This window comes from Protomyctophum parallelum (genome assembly GCF_964188405.1).
Source record: "Protomyctophum parallelum genome assembly, chromosome: 5".
NCBI lineage: Eukaryota > Metazoa > Chordata > Actinopteri > Myctophiformes > Myctophidae > Protomyctophum > Protomyctophum parallelum.
Genome location: NC_139702.1, coordinates 49,394,571 through 49,415,578, shown reverse-complemented (window position 1 = coordinate 49,415,578; position 21,008 = coordinate 49,394,571). Strand labels below are relative to the sequence as shown.

At 44.0% G+C, this 21,008-nt stretch overlaps 1 protein-coding gene across 1 annotated transcript in view; it reads right to left on the bottom strand.

Moving 5' to 3' along the window:
* Nucleotides 1-21,008, bottom strand: part of hhip (hedgehog interacting protein) — a 46,841-nt gene that overhangs the window by 14,695 nt on the left and 11,138 nt on the right. Inside the window, exons 3-9 of the mRNA XM_083764701.1 lie at nt 18,907-19,051; nt 16,990-17,191; nt 7,608-7,759; nt 5,517-5,690; nt 4,594-4,737; nt 3,577-3,695; nt 1,577-1,700 (exon numbers count right to left, since the gene is read on the bottom strand). Of these exons, the coding sequence (XP_083620827.1) occupies nt 1,577-1,700; nt 3,577-3,695; nt 4,594-4,737; nt 5,517-5,690; nt 7,608-7,759; nt 16,990-17,191; nt 18,907-19,051 (1,060 nt within the window). The remainder of the gene's footprint in view (nt 1-1,576; nt 1,701-3,576; nt 3,696-4,593; nt 4,738-5,516; nt 5,691-7,607; nt 7,760-16,989; nt 17,192-18,906; nt 19,052-21,008) is intronic.

The following is a 21,008-nucleotide window of genomic DNA, read 5'->3' as shown; positions in this document are numbered from 1 at the left end:
GTGCCAGAAACCTTCACTCGCAGCCGCAACATCTCTGCTGCCACAGAACTGTAATAAGGCACAGAATCAGCCACGACCGCACAATTTTTCAAACTCGATGCCATCTACCGATAGCGCGCTTCCCTTCCCTCCTCTCCGCTATTTATTTCCTCTGTTTACGCTAGCGTCGATGTTTGACATCAGCGAAGTAGGATGAATTACAAACCAAAGAAAACTGTGAACAGTTCGGGCCAAGGAATCTAATCTCAATTTACACTGAATGAGCTGAGCCGTGGTGGTGACAGTAACATGATACTGGTGTTTTTTTTTCCTTGGCATATGCCAATGGAAACCACACGCAGAACTCCGGGTTTATGTTGGCATAGATCTGCTGAGGAAAGGGACAGATGTCAGTTTGATCATCTTGGAAAATGCCCCCGAAAGCTCACAGATCAGCTGCGCTTGTTACCGCAGCAGCAGATTATAAACTGGATTGGAAAAGGAAGCCACTGTGGCAAAAAGGGCTGGTTATGGTGCCGTGTCATTGTTCTGACGGCGCATTATGGCATGTTGGTCCGACTCGCCGCATTACTAACCCTGTCCTTAACCCTCCCTAACCCTAACCGCACGCGAAGCCGCGTAGTTGGAGCAATGGGATGTCGGAGTTATGGCCAGTCCTTGATATTATATTGTCTCGGTAGGCCTAACCCTGAGAATGCCACTTTAGTTTTATAGCTTCACTGACTGTAGCAGTACAGCATCATAATGGTAAGTGATGCTACTACAAAGGGTAAACATTTTGGTTCGACCTTTCCAGAAATCAGACAGTAGGGATCATGCAAGGATGCCAGGTGATTATTCAGCAATGTGTGATGCGCCCTTTTTACAGCATAGAACAGAAAGTGACAGTAGTCTAGAAGTGTTGGGACTGTTTGTATGTCCCAGCCTGCTATGCCAATTAAAGGTTAGCACTCATCTGATGTTTGCTCATCATTGGTGATGTGTATAGGCAACGCTCAAGATTATGCTTATGCCTATAGCCCAATGTAAAATAAAGCAGATGTCCCACTACAGCAATGAAGAATAAATGTTTTCTCTTGATATTTTTTATGTACATTGTACATGTTAACATATTAACTGCCAGGTATTAATTCATAAATTATTCTGTGTGGAGAGACGGACGATCGTCTTTTCTTTCACCGGGAAAGACAATCTTGTAACCGCGATCATCGGTTCTTTAGTTAAGGGCCGTTGAACATAGCTTGTTTTGACCATAAAATGCAATCTGGGAAAATAATCAGAGACAAATGCATTTTTGTAAATCTGTTTAAATCTGTTTGTGCTAAACCATTAGCACAAACACTGGATCTCTGTTCACAAACTACACACCTAGTAACTAGTAACATATACCTACAGATTGTACAGGGACCTTTATTAGACCATTTTTTGAAAGAGAGGCTCTGTCTAGACTCTAGACAGAGTCAAGCACATGTCTGACCGGAGGCTTCTACCACTGGACCAGCGAATGGCCAAAGCCTCATGTTTTTAATATAGAGTTGTTTACAGCCATTCCTCACCAGTGAGTTTTTCTACTTACCCACTTTTGTCTCCAAACACATAACTGCCGTAAAGTCTTCTGGACTGGCAGCCCCTGTAGATGAAGCCACCGACAGGCGCTGCCCCGCCACTGGACTGCAGGTCATAGATGGACGGCTCATTTTCTATAGAAAGCCAAGGAGGGGGCAGAAGGCTGGTTAAAGTACTGTGCATCTGCTCTGTATTTTAGACATATTTTAAACGCAAAATGTTTAGTCTTTTTCTTCCTTTCACTCTTGTATAATACCATACTTTTGTTTTAGTCCACGTTTGTTTATGCACGCACGCACGCACACACACACGCACACGCACACGCACATGCACACGCGCACACACACACACACACACACACACACACACACACACACACACACACACACACACACACACACACACACACACACACACACACACACAATATATATATATATATATATACTGTATGTACTGTATATCACCATATGGGTTACATTGCAGTACATTAATTAATACCATGCACACTCCTGTGGTTGGATGCTAATGAGTTGCTACTTAAGACCTTAGCGTGATTAATGCCTACAATAACGACAAGTGTTCCTTGTTTGTGTTGTGATCAAAAAGGGATATCCATATTTAGTGCAATCTGTCAGGAGTCCATTAGCACATAGCGCTGTGTGGTTTCCATTGATGAGGGTTTGCTTTGGTAAGGAAGTAAACTGCGCTATTTCAAAGGTACTGAAAAATAATTGGGGTTGATCTCATAAGCGACCACCATCTGTTCTTACAGCTATCTGCAATAGGGCTGTGTGTCTCATTATCCTATAGGCCAGTGGTTATCAAAATGGTGTGCCGTAAGTCGTGAGACAAGTCCAGGTGTGTAACAAACACAAACTACATTCTTGCCATTTATACAAATTCAAAAAGTTATGAATTATCTTCTATACTCTTATTATTACTATTACTATTACTATTCATTTTTTTCCTTCACATTAAAAAAAGAGATCCACAAGTTCACAAAGTGTCATCACAACACGTGAACTTGTAGATCAGTTATTTAATTTTCGCAGATTGATAGTGTCTATTTTGCACAGATATTAATACAGGTGTTTATTTGCCTGTTGATGCCTTGGGCACAGAAAATTCCAAAACCACTGCCCAATCCTACAGTACATGGCCATTTCCCTGAATCATTAATATAATGTGTCTTACAGTATATGATTCTCTATGTGTTTATGGCGAGAATATATCTCGTTTAACGACCACCTTGTTGCATACCACGTTTTCCACATGGAAAAAATAAAATCTTGAACTGAATTGAACTGAAAGGTGAGCTTTGCTTCGGTCGCATACATTCGTCAGGAGGAGGGACTTAGGATTCAGGGGTTATCTTGGGTGGTCAAGACGGCATTCAATATTGTCGAGTCCCTTCTGGTATTGATTATTGCCTCAGCGTGCGCCACATGAAGAGCTGGGCCTCCTTCTCAGCTGTGTTTTCAACAGCGCTAACCCATCATCGAGATAGTCATTGTTGTTGACAACTATAAATCATATTCATGGACACAATCTCGCATTCTCTTGGCAGCGCTGTACAGTACTGTAGGAAGGAATCTCTGCAGATCACAAAGGATTTTATTTTTTTTGCTCCACGATCAAACTTCACTCTCTCCGCACTTTATCTGGTGTGTTTCTGAGCTTGCTGGAGATGGGCCAAAATACCATGTTCTCACAATATGAAAAGACTGGCACCGGTATCCACACTGAGCTGACATGTGTAAAAACAGATGTCATTTTTTATGCAAGAGGAGGAATATGAAAGGTTATCCAAAGGGATAATAGAGGTTTTCATAAGATTCTCAAGCTGTGCGGCCATGAAACACAACGCACACAAAGGTCAGGCTCAGTCATTTTCATCAGGAGCAACATTACCGCACTGCCATAATGCGATCCAGATCCCCACACAAAACGTCAATAATATCATCAACATTTTGCAGTTGGGGCTGTGGGGGGGAAACTGCAACTCACCGTAATCCTTTCCCTTAGTGATCTCTAGTATTCTCCCTGTCGACGTATTTTTCCCGCTGGCATCTGTGCAGAGGATGAGGAGACTTCCATTGTCTGTTTGGAGGCGATCCACTGCACACCTATAGACATGAAGATGAGGGTTGAACGCAGAAGAAACAACGGCAAGGCCTCAGCACAGACTGTTGATGCTGTGATAAAAGAGTTTAATTTGTGGTCAATTTTAACCCACCACACTAACTACATTAGACTAAATAGAGACAAAAAGGACGAAGAGTACCAGGCATCAAAGCCTCAGACGCTCAGACGATGGGATGAAGGAACACACAGGCAGAGATGAGCTGAAGTGTATAGTTGACCATTTATTCAATCAAAAGACAGAGTCCAGAGTGACGGAATAGCATCAGCTTCCCCGTGGCCATGCTGTGCCACGGGAGCACACGGACAGACTAACCACCCCTTCTGGCTAGCCTGCTATAAGACTCCCCTATTTCACTTACAACAGGACATTATATGCAGTTTTCCATCAAACAGTTGGGTTTCTGGGTGTGATTGAGACTTTTACATACAAATGGCATGGAGATGCATACAGAGTGACGTCTGAGATTTAATCAAGTGGCCTCTTCGTTGAAACAATAGTATGCTAACTTCCTATCACACCTAGCCAGGTTACTTGACTATGTATGCGTGATTGCCTTCAAACTTGCAGACATTTGACTTTAGCACAGAAATGTAGTTGACCCAAATTACACGATATAGTATAGAATTATTGTCCAGATACGACAAATTCCAACGTAGGCCTACTATTGAGTGATACTCTTAGGAATGAACTTGCTCAAGCAAATCTTACTGAAGACATGTGTTTCAAATAAGGGTTAGCGCTTTTTAAGCTCATTGCATATATGGTGGGAATGAGAAAACCACTGAGAAAGACTTAATTTGCTTTAATGTGGTCAGAGTTAGCTATTGAGTTTCATTCTCTATATTTAGGTTTTACATTCTTGTGAATGGCTCACTCACCTGCCTGGGTCATGCAGTCCATGTGCAAAGATTTCTGGTGGCTGGTTGGTGCTGTTGAAATATGGGTTGTCCTTGGGTATGGTGTAGGGTGACGTACAACAGTTTGTGTCCACATCCACCCTCAAGACAGAGCCTGTGAAATCACTGCATTCAAACAAAGACAACAGATTTATAATGGCAGGAACACAAATAATATCCATATAGGCCTACTGTATACAGTATGTCATGTGGTTGTGCTGTCTGATGGCTAAGCATTTTGGATGGTGGTCAAGGAGCCAGACCTGTTTCCCTTCTGGCAGGTAGTATCATCTAGTGCAGTACAGTACATTGATTTCTACAATGATACTGTACAACATATTCAATCGGGCAATGGGCATCCCTATTTTGGGCAAGTCATAGGTGAACATTGTCAGCATTTTAAAAAAACAAATATTGGCTGGCTATATATATTGAATAAATTACAACTTCTTCTTTCACTACAAAACAATTAATTCCAAATCATTGCCAGATACTAAGCTAAAGTATATTTATTTACTGATCCCAGAGTGGAAATATTCTTTCTGCATTTACTGTAACCCAGTAATGAGCTTCTTCCACGGGAAGCCTGGGGGAGCCAAGGATGGAATCAGGGAACTTCTGATCCCCAGACAGCTGCTCTACCTACTGAGACACTTCCGCCCATAATCTACAGCTCATTTCATCCTCTGTATCAATGTGTGCGTAATAGGCTGCGTGGATACTCAAAGGGTGAGCCTAGGACAGTATGATGTTAAGAAACTTGTGTTGAAACCTATTGCATCATTTGTTTTTTTTTAAATAGATGAAGCATGTCTTGATAAACAGGGAGTCGTTCAAAACGAGTCACTAATTCCCACAAAAAGCGATTTATATTGGTGGGACCCCATTTTGACCTCGGGTCTCACCTGAGACCGTCCATCTCCTCCATGTCATCCAGTGTGATCATGCCGTCTCCCAGAATGATGTGCAGGAGGCCGTCAGGGCCGAACAACAGCTGGCCCCCAAGGTGCTTCCTGTGCAGTTCTGCCACCTCCATCAGCACCCGCACTGTCCTAGTGTCCACCTGGTTTGGGTTTTTCCTGAGACAGGGAAAATCACAACACGGTCATCATTGAATTTCTCATAACAAGATCTATAGCAGATGAAAGCTTTATTAGTTAGAACACCCACGGTAGCGCATCCTTAGATGCTACCGCAAAACAACTGGCAGAACAACCTGTGCTTTACGAGAATTTTGCCCTACGGGGCATTTTAAGGCAAGCAATCCGATTGGTCAAAGACACGTTCCAGCCGTCAACAAGATAAATGATACGGTTTTATAGGAGAATGCCTTTAGAAATTCAGATGGGAATATTCACCATAATGCCCTGTAGCAATGTGTGAGTAATCGGCTGGGGATGCTTAAGGACAGTATGATGTTAAGAAAGTTGTGTTGAAAGCTATCCCAGACAGTCTACCCAACACTGGGATAAATGGCATCTGTTGTTTTGAAATAGATTAAGCATGACTTGATAAACAGGGAGCCGTCAAAATTGTCACTAATTCCCGGAAAGAGCGATTTATATTGGTGGGTAAAATGATACTGCAAGTGCGCCTGTGAGTGAATATGAAACGCTGACAGGACAAAAGAAGCCAAATCCAACATAAAATTAGTTGACATAGTTTTGTTGTCTGGAGACGTTTAGTCTGAATCTGATGTATATCCAAAGCTCCCATCATATGGATAAGGCACTGGGTGGATCTTTCTTGCTCTCTAGCTGTAACTCAAGCTCAGAAAGAAATGTTGCACCACTCCAAGTCCAAAGTGAGGATTTGGCTGCATAGTATCAGCAACAAATATTTAATGATGTGTTATTTTGGGCAGGGTATTTGGGTAGAGAAAGTGCTGAGTGTTTTCTAAGAGCGGCACGCCAAAGAGTGATTGACTCTCTTACACTGCCATGAAATTACTTAAACTGGCAGTCATCTTTTATTGCAACGCCCCAAATTAAAGACTACAGAGTAAACATACCATGGCTGTATGTATACCCTATTATATATAATTGCCATTGGATTATAATTTTTAAGTCAATTGTAACAGTTATGAGAGATGTAGGTAGCCTAGCACTTATACAAGTTGGTTAGGAGAGGAATGTCTTTTTTGTTCATCACACGTCATTGTGAAAGTGGTGTCACAGACATCATCCCTGAGAGACGTGCCATAATTAAACAATCATTACATCTTTCTATGAAAACAACAACGCCCCTCACTGTTAGCCACCCAAACCCCAGCAGAAAATGCAATACTGTACTGTCTGACAAACCTACTTTGACACTTCGTTCCTGATTAGGGTATTTCAAACACTTCTATCTTGTGACTTTTCTGGGATCTGCCAATGAATTGTGTGCTTTTTTGAAAACGACACGTGTCAATGCTGTCAGGGTGAGGGACGAGGTAAATATGCTGTTCTATTAATCCCTTCCAAGGTCTTGTGATTACAGCATATTTTTTGCAATATTAAAATCTCCCCAACACACTTCACAAGGGAGCATGACTGAGTTCTGTTCCAACACTTTCACCTCTCACACCCTTTGAAAAAACATGACAAGGGTTGAACGTTTCACAAATGTGTGGAGTTATACAGCATGAAGCATTCAAATCAACATACTCATTAAAAAACAGAGCAGGGTGAGTTTTTATAGAATATGGCACTTAACTTTCACCAACCTATCACCAACATTTCACTTCAAATGATGCCTTTCAAATAACTTATCCATGTGAAGAAACAAGAACTACCCCGTACCGTGGCTGGCTCAAAAATGAAGGTCATGACAGTATATCATTTTCAAATGAACCACAAAAATCATGGCAATGTCTAGTCATTAAGTGGGAACATAATCAATAATAAATCAATATCATTGAAGTAAATATTCCACTTTAGAATATAAGTATATATATATATATATATATATATATATATATATAAGTTTATTTGTGAATAAAACAGTCCCTTCACCTGGAGACGGTGTACTCGACCACGCGGAGAATGTGGTCGTGGGGTCCAATGGCCCAGCGTTCCTGGTTGGTGGTGTAGGAGACGTAGAGCTTTCCGTTCTTCTTGTAATTGGGGTGGAATGCCAGGCTTAGCAGGCCCCTTTCATCTCCGCCCTGCAGTCAGACGGCAAAAAGAAGAAAATGTACCACTGTGCGACGTGTGTCCCCCACTACTAATGTGACCATGACTCCCACCAGCTCCACGTTCACTATTACTACATGCCCTGGCCTATGGCTACCCCACCACCACCACCAGCACCACCAGCATCATCATCATCATTAACATCATCATTCACCACCATTCATCTACTCTGTATTTTTGGACCATTCCTTATCTGCTGCACTGCAGCGTGACTGATGTACTGACTACAAGAGCAAACACAGAGTAAGCTTCAGTTCCTAGAAGCATAAGGGACAAGAGTTAAGTAGAGTATTGTAAGGATTTGTTTTCTTTATCCATTTAGGCCTACTTTTCTTAATGCACATACAATAAAATAAATGATAAACTCAGTCAGTGTGTATATTCTTTTTACATCAGATTGTATGTGCGTGTAGCCGTGTACATTTCTGCTTATCTCTCCCTCCCTCCCCTTTCTCTCTCTCTCTCTCTCTCTCTCTCTCTCTCCCCTTTTTCAAACCCATACTTTCTCCCATCTCCATCTCTATACCGGCTCTTTGACAACACCATTACCAGCCATTATAAAGTGTTGACTCTGGGTAGTACTTTGCAATTCCCTAAACCCCCCCCCCCCCCCCCATACACCAACCCCCCCCCCCCCCCCCCCCACAAGCGTTGTCTTCAGCTCCAGCCTTGGTTGTGCATGCTTGTCCTCAGGGTCGGGGGCCCCTGTGACGCCCCGGGCCCTCACGGTGGCCTCCATTGTGCAGTGATTTGTGTGTGTAATCTTCGGGGGATATCTGTGAATGCTGTGCTGAGTGGCTGAAAGAATTTATTAGCTCACTCACAGTTCATAGAGAGCACAAAAGTGCAGAGTCCTTCAGCCCCCTTTTTTCTTTTTTGCCCCCACACCACCCCTTCGTTTCTTTCTTTCTTTCTTTTTTTCTTTTTTTTTTAACCTCCAAATCCATCCAGAATTCCAGGGCCATGCAGTGGAAGGAGTGAGGGAGGGAGAGAGGAACAATGATTTAAAAAAAAAAAATAGAAAAACAAAAGAATCTTTGGGGGAAAAGGAAAGTAAAACCTAAACAGGGGGAGAGCTGCCAGCTCCCACTGTCTTGGCAACATGTTTAGAAAACATCTAAATTGCTTGTGTAATAATATGTAAACCTTTGTCTCACCCCCGGAGGCTGCTACATCAGTTGTCACAACCCCGGTGGTCCTCTCATCATAGTTAGCTGTAATAATCTGCTATAGCGTTTCATTCCCTAGCCAAGGCAAGCCAGGTCGGCCCTTTGTGTGTGTGTGTGTGTGTGTGTGTGTGTGTGTGTGTGTGTGTGTGTGTGTGTGTGTGTGTGTGTGTGTGTGTGTGTGTGTGTGTGTGTGTGTGTGAATCGTACTCTCCCTCGTTATTTTATTCTGACCAAATAATTAACAGAATGCTGGGCTTTTCAAGGCGTCAAGAATGTTTAGAATGTGGCCCTGACATTTTCTTTGGCGCACGTGTAGATATATTAGTCCAAAAAGAGATCTGTCAACCCCTCTAATAAGGAATACAAATTAAAGAAATACCGTAGACAAGTGGACTTCGCCAGGACAGGATGGCAAGCGCCTCGCCATCGAACGATGGTGTCAAACTATGAAATGGGGCTTAAGTGGTCAACTGAGTGTGTGGCGATTTGGCGAACACCTAGCAGAGGGTGGGTGCAATACTTCATCTTGAGTGCTGTACTTCAGCTGGGCTGAGAGCAAACTTGGCATCACGTCATCGACGGACACAGCTGTCTTTCCACCCAGGTATTCCCTGACAAAATAGTTAAAGAAAGGAATGCGACATGAAATACGAAGGGGTCAGAGTTTGGGCTGCAGTGGCAGGGATTTGGAGAGGCATAGCCTAGGTTACAGCCCAGGGAACACACATCATAAATTGTGTTCGAGTGTCCTGGATCTCCCAAGTCCTGTTTGGATTGCCAGGCTGTGCCGGCTCAGTCAAACACTGCAGTGATACGGAGAAGGAATGACTGCATGACGGAATAGCTGCATGATGGAATGCAATGGAAGCAATGGGTGAGCAACAACAGAGACCGATGTTCTGAGCCATCAAGTGAAACTTTAAGTTGACAAATTACTCTTTACACCGAAAAGCAAAGTTTCCTGTCATGCTTAGGATTATGAGCACTATAGATATCAGATCATCAAGTGATTTTTTTCATCTTTTCTTTTCACAAAATCAGGCGAAGGGGGGAGAGAGGGTGTGGTGCATCACACACATGGACGCTAAATCATGCAGAAATGATCACAGCTTGCCAAAGAATCAGAACAGATTCTATTTATTATGTTTGTTATATTCTGCAACCTCAGTTTGAAATGTTTCGGATTTAGACAATGTGTTGACCCGAATCCCCAAAATAAACACACTTTTGGGAAAAATGGGTCAGAGACCAGAATTCCAAAGAGGGCTACATCCGGAGCCGGGGAGGGGGGGACCACAAGACACTGATTTAAATGGACTGAAATATTAGCTCTCTCACTAATGACCAGCTCCTTCAGCAGCATCAGGAAACAAACACTTCATTAGAGAGCCAGCCAATCTGAGGAACAACTTTGATTAAGATGACACAGGAACACTAACCCCTGGCACTGAGACTGCTGCCAAAGCAGCAGGAAAGGGTGGGTGGGTAGTGCGAACAAACAAGCTCACTTTTAGAGCTATCGTGCAGAGAGCTCTAAAAGTGAGTTCCACATTGACAGGTCACAGGCTGTGGGTAGGAACTCGGTGCTATGGTGTGGTGAGTATAAAATTGCGATTAACATTTCTGTTTGCCTTTTAGGCTTCGTAATAAAAGATTGCACAGGGCAGATATGACAAATAAAATGTAATACTTTTACAAAAAGAAATAATGAGGAAGCGATTGCATGATTATGCAAAATAATTGCAATCTTTCTATAAATTCACCACGTCTCTGTCTGTACGTACGTGTGTATGTCTGTAATGCACGTAACTCAAGAACCGTTCGCCCCACCGACTTCAAATTCGACACACGTTCCACACCACCACAGGGAGTGCAGTGCCCGTTGTAGAGTCGGTCGGACCCACAGTTGTCCAGAACCGCCACAAAAGGCCTCTGCCCGGGCTCTGGACAGGGCCCTTGCCCAGGCTCCATATAAGGAGCTGGCCTGTTCTGACATCACAACACTCCATATTTGGGCATGCCTGACATCACAACACTCCATAGTAGTTCCAAGTAGGCCAGTGCCCAGCGGGCACAACTCTAGTATCCAACAATGCGCCACATCTCTGTATGTCTGTAATCCACGTAACTCGAGAACCATCGCCCCACCGACTTCAAATTCGACACACGTGTTCCACACCACCACAGGGAGTGCAGTGCCCGGCCTTGAGTCGGTCGGACCCACGGTTGTCCAGAACCGCCACAAAAGGCCTCTGCCCGGGCTCCATATGTGGATCTGGCCTGTTCTGACATAACAATGATGTTCTGACATCTGCATAGTATCCAAATTTGGGCATGCCTGAGAAATAACTCCATATATGGGCATAAAATGGGCAGACATAATAACTGGGTGGGGCATGCTTTCCAACTTGCATCGTTCCAAGTAGGCCAGTGCCCAATGGGCACCACTCAATTCATCCATCCATCCATCTTCAATTATCTCATTGCCTAGAGCCGTGGTGAGTTAGGATGCAAGACTATTCTCTGTTCACTGTTCTCTGTTACACACTCACTCCACCATCTCCATATCTTCACCCCCACCTCTCTCCAACTGCAACAAATCACTTGTGCCATGTCGACCCAAAGCTAGTTTACTCCATTTCTCCTCGAACGTCTATCCTCATTTTTTTGTCTTTATAACCACCATTATTCTTCCACAGTCCGGGAGGGGGTGGGTTTCTGATTGTGTATCTCCAGGGGTATTATTATGGCTTCTTCTTCATACTTCACAAAACACCTGCCTCCACATTCCTCCTTTCCCCTCCAGTCCCTGTACTCCTGGGTTTGTTCTCTGAGTTTGGCAACGTCAAGATATTGGCGGCATTCCACCATAAAGCTGGGAGAGAGAAGAGGTTGAAGATGCGGATGAAGATGAGATGTTGTACTGTATAAAAATGTCTCTTGGATTGATTGACATTTAGACAGTGGTTCCAGCTGATTTAACGATCACAATTTAAGTTGTGACTTGCATGCCGCTGATCCATCTGACATAACATGAGGCGATTGTGATAAATACTTATGTGGTTCAACATGTTCAATTGATATCCTTTGATATCCTTTCCCTTTTTTAAAGTAGGCTACCTCAAGTCTCACTTTGCCATGATTTTATGACACACTGGTCCTCCCTGAGTGTTGTTGCTGGTGGTGGTAGTGCTAGTAATGGTGGTGGCAGTGCTAGTAATGGTGGTGGCAGTGCTAGTAATGGTGGTGGCAGTGCTAGTAATGGTGGTGGCAGTGCTAGTAATGGTGGTGGCAGTGCTAGTAATGGTGGTGGCAGTGCTAATAATGGTGGTGGTAGTGCTAGTAATGGTGGTGGCAGTGCTAGTAATGGTGGTGGCAGTACTATTTCCATTCCCTATTGGTAGTCTCTCTTTTCTCTGTTTCTGCATAGCTAATGCATTGTTACCCTGAAGCTTTTCCTCCTTGGTGGCCTGTGGGCAATGCTCCCCAAAAAGGTATTCAACTAAAGTTTGATTTGGAGAAAAACTACGTCTGAGGCCTCGCCTGTATGTGCACGCACGCATGCACGGCTGCACGCACATCTTTTGAGGGGCGATAGCCCCTCCTATGCCCATCGTTTGGTGTATGTGCACAAACTTTGTCCTACACAAACATTAAATCCTATTGACAATGAATGGACAATTTTTAGTGTTTGTGTAAACACAAACATTGCATAACACAAACATTGAAGACGAAGGTGAGGACGCAAATTCTGATTGGCGGGAATGAGATGATGTACGATGATAAGATCGTCCCCTCACTTCACAGGGGCGTGATTTTATTCCACTTACAAAGACAACTCCATATTGGAGCAATGTTTTTCTAATATATGTTACGATGTTTTTAGCTAACACTTGTACCATCCATTTAATTGGTATGCATCATGAGAAGAAATTATGACAAGCATCCCATTACATCATGTGAGGTGTCCTCAAGTTAAATTGGTTAGTACATTAGCAGAATAATGGTGTATTAGCATGACTCAGGGCTCCCAGCTCTGCTCTGCCGGTGTGAGTACACACTAAAGATGAGTAAGGGGCTAATTTGTCATAGGCAGGGTACTTAAGTTGGACAGGATGAGAGATGCTCCGCTGGCGAATGAGAAGACCCAACAGCTGTTCACGGAGCCAGGACAGAAAAGACTTAACACGCTGTGAGCTATTTGTTTCGCTGTGAAATATTTTATTGCAGGCCCCTTCACCCTTGTCACACACACTAATACACTTCAATGGAGTGTTAACCTCGCCTTGCCGCTTGCAGATGTCTTCATTTATAAAAGGCTAATTCTCTCTCTCCCCTGTGTTAGGCTGTGTTCTTTGATTTAGATTTTTTTGCTGTGTAATATGTTGCAGTTTAATTGACTAGAAGCTGAAACTTGGCTTTTTTACCGGGTTGTGGGGTGGAGGGCGGGGCAGCCATAGTAGAATATAGGGGGTGATTTATATCAAAGAGTCATCCATGTCAGCGTTTATTACGGCATCTGGAAATGGTTGGTCCAGTCAAGATAACTGGCAGAGCATCTCTTTTATGCACTGACTTTCTAGTCCAGTATTATAATAAGATGCCAGGTTAGTAATACATGGAAGAGCTAGGAGAGATGCAGCACAGCTGGCTATGTTGTTGTACTGTAAAAAGAGTTTTATCTAACTCTGTTTCTCTTTTCCACATAGGAGTCTGGAGACTCCGTCCAGGACAGGATTCAGACGCGCCTCCTGCAGGAGACTTGGCTCAGATCTGACTGAACCCATTTGATTTGCCGTTATATGAGCCTGTTGCGACAGCATGCCGTGGCCGACGTTCCATCCCCAGCAGGGTTCGAACCCACAACCTTCAGCGTAAAAAGGCCTATGCAATACCTGCTACACTAGGGCGGCTCTGTGTCTGAGTGTGTAAGAATGCTTCATTACTTAGTTGAGTTAAATTAACACTCAGCTATTTTGAGGTAGTAAGTAGTGGAAAGGCGAAAGGAAGACGCTGGACAAGTGTGCGTGTGTGTGTGTGTGTGTGTGTGTGTGTGTGTGTGTGTGTGTGTGTGTGTGTGTGTGTGTCGAGAATGACAATCATGCTGAGGATAATTAACACGACTGTGACAGAGTGAGACTGTCACATCAAGTGATGCAACCCAAGAATCCACTTCCTACCAGGAGAAGGATGCCAGCAACTGTCACACAGAAAACAGAGACACACGCATGCAAACACAAACACGCACACACGCACGCAGGCACGCACACACGCACACCCACACAAACCCATTAATGGCTGTGGGGTGGTAGTGGCAGGGGGAGAGGGTGATTGGGGGGGGGGGGGGGGTTGAATGTGGGGCAGGGGTGGAGATTGAGTTTCAGCGGCAGTAGAACACCCACGGAGCAGCCGGGAGCCTGCCTGTGCCACCACCACAGCACACCATTGTTTCTGAGCGGGTCAGCTTAATTGGCACGGGGGGAGCAGAGAGGGAGGAATGGAAGGAGATAGGAGGAGGGGAAGGAGGAAACACAGAACATTACAATCAAAGCATGTAGCGTGGGGCCCAGTGATAAACCTGTTATCTCCCCCCACACACCCCCCCGGGAGCGTCTCTCTGTATAGAGGCAGCCCCATCCTGTTGATGCAGCCAGTAAACACCTCAGTCCCTCTTTAGGCTGGTGATCTCCCTGGTTCTGTTCACCCCATGCGGCTGGAGCTGGGGGTGTGGGGGTTGCTCTCTGGCCGCCGACATCACAGAATAGGACCCCTGGGGCAACACTGGGGCTCGAGCCATGTCTAATTGTTATAATGATGGTTTCATCCCCAGACCAGACCAGTTAAAAGTTTAAATGATAAGAGGAGAAGGAGGAGAGTCGAGCAGAAGAGAGCCGGGGATGGAGAGGAGAGCAGAGGAGAGGACAGGACCGGACATCCCACTGGGGGGCAGTTTGGCCGGCCTGTACACTCAGGGGTCTTGTCAGCAGAGTAGCGGGAAGCATGGGAGATAGATAAACTTCCTGTAGGAGAGTGTGCCCACTTCCCCTGAAACCATCCCATCTCGCCTCATCTCTCGATGCAATCTAAACTATTTACAAACAAATGTAAAATATAAAACCCTGGCAGTCGCAGGGAAACAGTGGGAAAGGAATGTGAATATTACATGTTGCCCCCACGAGAGACAGTGATGGTATCGCAAATATTGATGTAAGGTACCTCGTAGGTGAGATATCCGGAGAAAAACGTCCACGGCCATAAAGATAGTGTTTCAACCAGCATCAGGCTCCAACACATTAATGAAAAGAATCAGTTCCAACTTTTACTCAGGTTCAGGACATTTCTGTCTGATTGGCTAGTGTACTTGTGTCCTCTGAGAGAGTACTGAGCCAAACATTAGTATGATCCTTCAGGCATAGACAAGAAGCCCTGGCAACGACTACCTCCTGTCAAGTCTCTTCCTATGAACTTCCGTGACAGTCAGAAATATGGGGAAACATGCCGGGAGATGTGAAACTTCCCCTCATGCAGGTAGCGTGGCTTCCTGTCTCAAACAAACCACCCATAAGATTACGGAGGTATACCTATCCAGCTACGTATTGTTTTTGCATTTCATCGACGGAATGTAATGTAAAACTGTAAAAACATGCCTACTTCTTAATCCAACTGACTTACTATCTCCACAGTTCATTCTATGTCTCAAATGTCTAGTTTGTTCACACTGGGAGAGAGAGAATACTGAGGTTAGGGAGCGTGTGTGTGTGTGTGTGTGTGTGTGGGGGGGGGGGGGGGGTGTCAGTGTGCAGACAGGGATTCTGATTGTAAGGAATGAGATAAGATGGAGACAATAGAGCGCCGAAGTCCTGACGTCACTTGCTCATCCCCTGGTTCACGGAAGTAATTTCTCTATGGAGAATAACACAGGGTCATCTTAAAATCATCTCCAAAAAAAATCAAAGTGTATTGTCTGGGAGGTGGCTCTGTGTCGTTTATGACCGTCAGTCACTCATATTTGATACCGTCTGTTTCTAGCGAAAATGTAACAAATTCAGCAGCGGTAACATTAGCGTTTTCTCTCAGTCAGTTGATTATTCATATCCATATGAGTGAAACGGCTTTGATGACATGTATATTTTTCAAACACTTTTCAAACATCTGAAATCCTCCTATGGGGATTACAAAGCAAATAAAAAGTACATGAACCCGTGGACTGATATTGACGTCAGACTTCGGTGCTCTATGAGTGATCGGTGTGTGTGTGTGTGTGTGTGTGTGTGTGTGTGTGTGTGTGTGTGTGTGTGTGTGTGTGTGTGTGTGTGTGTGTGTGTGTGTGTGTGTGTGTGTGTGCGTGCGTGCGTGAGTGTGATGTGGTGTGGTGGGCAGTTGTTAGGCACTCAACGCTACCATGTGCCATTATAGTCACTGCATTGGCTACTAAAGAGAAACAGCATTTGAGGCATTCAATTAAGAAAGCCATTAAGCCATCTTGGGGGAATTAGAAGCAAATTAGCAGTGAGCGCAATGTGTTCACACAGTTAATTAGCAGATAATAGCACAGTAGCTGGCTGCGTTTGCAATTTATGAGTGACTGCTTGTTTGGTGTAATTATATAATTGAGTGTTAGCAGTGAGAAAGGCACCACTTTAGGGGATTTGCATTGGCATGTGAGATGTTCCATGCAGACTCCATAAAGTAGGTCAGTGCAATAGAAGACGGTTGTCACGGCACTTCTAAAAAGTAAAAACACATTACTGTAATGTGCTATTCAAAGTTTAGCGAAATACAGATAAATAATGGTGTCAGGCTGTTTTTCTTTGTTTCTCTCTTTCTATCATTCATTCTTTCCATGCTTCCTTTAACATTTTACCCACATTTCACCTAAAACACCTCATTACCCTGTAATTGTACTGTGGGACACACAATACTGTGCATAATTATGTGGGGCACACAAACGTGGGTGGTAACATTTTTCCCACTCTCAGGGATGTATTCATACTCATAATTCAATTCTGTACATGTGTGTTGTTCGTGCCTACCTTGAGGCCGCTCTGCACCAGCTTGTGAATGTCCAGGAAGGGCTCTTTGAGCAGCTCCAGCTGGTGGGTCAGAATCCTGACGAAGCCCTCTCTCTCTAGGACAAAGAGGCGCTGGGAGCCGTCCCCACAGTGCATGGCGGCCACCGGCTGCCTCAGGCCACTCAACACCTCCTGGGCACAGTAGCAGTTGTGCTTGTGTTTCCTGCATGGCCAACCGGATCGGGCAGGATACAAAAGGTTGGAGGTCAATCAGTGGTGGCAGCAGCCAGTGATAATCCCGTTAGGAGAGAGAGGAGTGTAAGAAAAAGTAAGTAAAAAAAAGTCAGAGAGAGAGAGAGAGAGAGAGAGCAGGTGGATGAGTGTAGTGGCGGGGGAAATTAGACAATCAAGCTTCCACTTCAGGGCAGTTTGTATGTTTGTACTGATACTTTCTGCCAGGGAATTAATTGCATTCACCTGTTGCCACAGGTCTAAATAAGACCCTGACTAGATGTCTAAGAGGAATCAGCATCATTCCGAGTCCCTTAACAGCTTAAGATGGACCACTCAAAATACGGAGCAAAATGGAAAGAGCTTTGTAGCTATCTGCCAAGTGATGAAGAAATTCCACTGCACCTCAACCATGTGAAGGCATGAGGCCTGATGTGTCACGCACAGAAGCAGGACACAGCAGCAGCAAAGGAAGACACTGGAGCAATTTAAGCTTCTTTACTGAAGGGGCTAATACAAAACACTACTAATATATATATTTTTTTTTATTTATATTTTTTGTCCCATGATTTTGTAACCCATTTTTCACCCCTGTGTCAATCATCCTGTGATGTGATCCTGGGCTCTACACACCCTCCGCCAACCTAGGGAGAGCAACGGACTTAACTCATGCTTCCTTCATGCTTGAGTGTCCAAGTTGCTCCTTTACACCTGACAGGGGGGAGTTTCCCTGGTTGTACGTAGCGTGTGGAAGGAACACGTTATTCCAACCAGTTCCTTTCCCCTCCATCAGGCGTCCCGGCTGGCCAGGGGGAGGCAGTTTAGAGACCAGGATTACTGCATGTTTTTGTGAGGGTACCTACCCTAGGGGACACGGGGAGAACATGCAAACTCCACACAGAAAGGCCCTTTCGCCAACCCCGCCTTCGGGTATGGGCACTGATGACGCGGAGGAGGAAACACGCCGCCAGCACCCACAGCGCCCCGAGCGGGAATCGAACCCAGGACCTTCTAGCTGTGAGGCGACAGCACTACCAACTGTGCCACCGTGCCCCACTACTAATATTTTGATGTTAGTGATGACATACACTAGTCTTGCATTCTCATTAGTGGATAAACTGGGTGGAAATAATTCAGTTTTCGCTAGGTCCTCTCTGCGGTTCTAGCCCCCCCTACATAGCATGTAGATTTCCCCAGACATATTGGTAGGCAGAGATGTCCGATTGTCTGGTAGTGGCTATGCGAGACTAGACATACGTTGGCCGGGCTGCAGAGCTTCATATCTTGCCCTCAGGGTAAAACCAGAGATAAAGGACCTCCTCTCACAGACAAAAGGCCAAAACCCTCTGTGATGTACAGACATTTCCAGCGAGTAAGGCGGCCCAAATGATGCACGATAAGCATTTTCATTATGCAGCCAAAGCTGAGCAAATGCACCCCTGAACAAACTTTGGGATCAGAGGACAGGGAGGAGGGAGGGTGTTGTGTATGAGTGTGTGTGAAAATGGGCCGGTGAACTTGGATCATGTGACAGATTTGGGAGGGCAAGGAGCACACCTGTTACCACCAAAACCAAACCACAACAGTGTTTCAATTTCTTTCTTTTTGTTTTGGAATGATCAAATCAAACATTATGATTCTAAATAATACAACATAAATCATTTAAAATATTTATTTAAAATAAATAAAACAAGTCATGCTACAAACCTGCTTATATCTTCTATTTTCTCATCTCCTAAGTAGTTGGATTCCTGGCTTCGCGGTGGCTTTCGTTGAAAATCTGGAAAGCACAGGCTGCCGTCCCTTCTCCCATAGTATTGGCAGAACTCATCCACATCGGCTTGGAACAGCTCTAGTAAACAGAACAGAGACAGACATTATAGACAGAGTCTTATGCACATACTGCATACCAAAAGGACCTCATGTGCTTCATGCCTCACATGGTAATGTTATATAGCCCTCTACTTGAGAGAGAAAGAGAAACGGAGAGAGAGAAAGGAAATAAAGAGAGAATGTGTGAACGTGCCTGTGTGTTGGGGATGAATGTAGTTACACTGGATGAGCCAAACCAAATCCTGGCTAGACTGAGCTGAACAGAACAAGTGAAGAGAAAACAGGCCAAACCAAACGGATTTCAGATCCAACAGAGAATTCGGCAGAATGCTATCCTTCTCCCCAAGCAAAGTGCAAAAAGATGTTGATTTGAAGATTTTATATATTTTAATCTTTAATCATTATAGACCTTAGTCTGAATTCAGTCTTCAGTCTTGAATTCAGTGTCATGGTCATTTGGTGGTGTTTGTTTTGCACTCTGCATACGGTATCTCTAAAGCAGTGGTTTTCAACCTTTTTCATATCAAGTTCCATTATTTATTCGCCTCTCAGAACCAAAACTAAAGATTATTTTGTTGTCGTTGGATAAGGTTTTGTCCACAATTCCATCAAGGTGGTCCCTGGACTACTAGATTAAAAACCACTGCTTTAAAGTGTTACTGTAGAGTTCTACCTCCAAAATGTGAATTTTAGATCACCACGTGTGACGTACTGCAATGAAGATGTGATTGGAATAAGTGCAGACTAGAGGGTCCTCCACTGCAGATATTCTCGCAGGTGCGTGGACAATTCAGCATGTTGATTCTAGGGGTGTGTCATATTGGAATTTTAATGAGGGCTTGATTCTACAGTCGTGGAAAATTGGCAGAATTGATAGATTCTGGAATGCTGAGGGTAAAGATAAAGCATAGATTGAGGCAGTAAACTCCATTGTGGATTTTCTTTAGTGGTGAGAGAAATGCTTTACATAAACATGTATTAATCAGAGGTAGATTTTTAAGATGATTTCAAACATAGGACGTGTGAACTGGGACTTTAAAGAACAATTATAAATTGACGCTTAGGCTAGCCTCGCTTTGAAGTATCTGTTACTGTGGAAGTATACTTTAGTCAGTTTGCTTTATAAAATAGTTCCCATAAGCATAAAAACTTAAAAACATTTCTTCAAAGTTGTGTACATAAATAAGAACTTAAAACGGCAGAAAATGCTTACGATTGCTAACTAGCTCCCTGGTTACGACAGGATTTGGCCAGAGCCACCAATAAAGCCCAGCTGGAACACTGATGTTTGGCGTGCAAAACCTCTGCGTTCTTTTAATTTATGGGTGTCAAAAAATTATGTTATGAAAATGGCATAGTGTAACCCACACTTTCACTACTCTCCTTCAAACAAATCCAAAAAGTCTCACATGGGACTCTCAAATAACTTCCATGTTTTCTGTGTATCATGGAGCAGCATGTGGGTGCAGTGTGTGAAACGTGAGAGCTTCTAAGGCAACAATCAACCTGTAAAATGGGATAGCACGATTCCAACCACACGTTTAGTAGTTGGAAATATAATTTTCTTCAAAAATGCAAATAAAGAAGCAATGTTTCGCAAATGTAAATGTAATATTCCATTCCAATGCTTGGGTTACGGGTTAAGTTCAAAGCTAAAATGCTATCAACCCATTCACACTTTATTTCTCTTAGACGGGTTTATTTTAAATGGTCCAACAACGCTAGAGTAATCTGAGTAAACGTGATCTGAGTAAACACGGCAATCAGACGGAACAGCCCCGCCTGGCTGAAGGGTCCCCACACACAGTCACAACATTATTCCAAGGTTCTAGGAACTACTCCTCTCCTCTCCCCTCCTCTTTTTCTTATTGTGCATGTATGGTAAACCGCAGAGGGTAGAAAGCAGCATGGTGAATCTTGAGACAGGGCCCTTTGTGACCTAAAAACAATCTTTGGTTATATTGTTTCCCTTACGC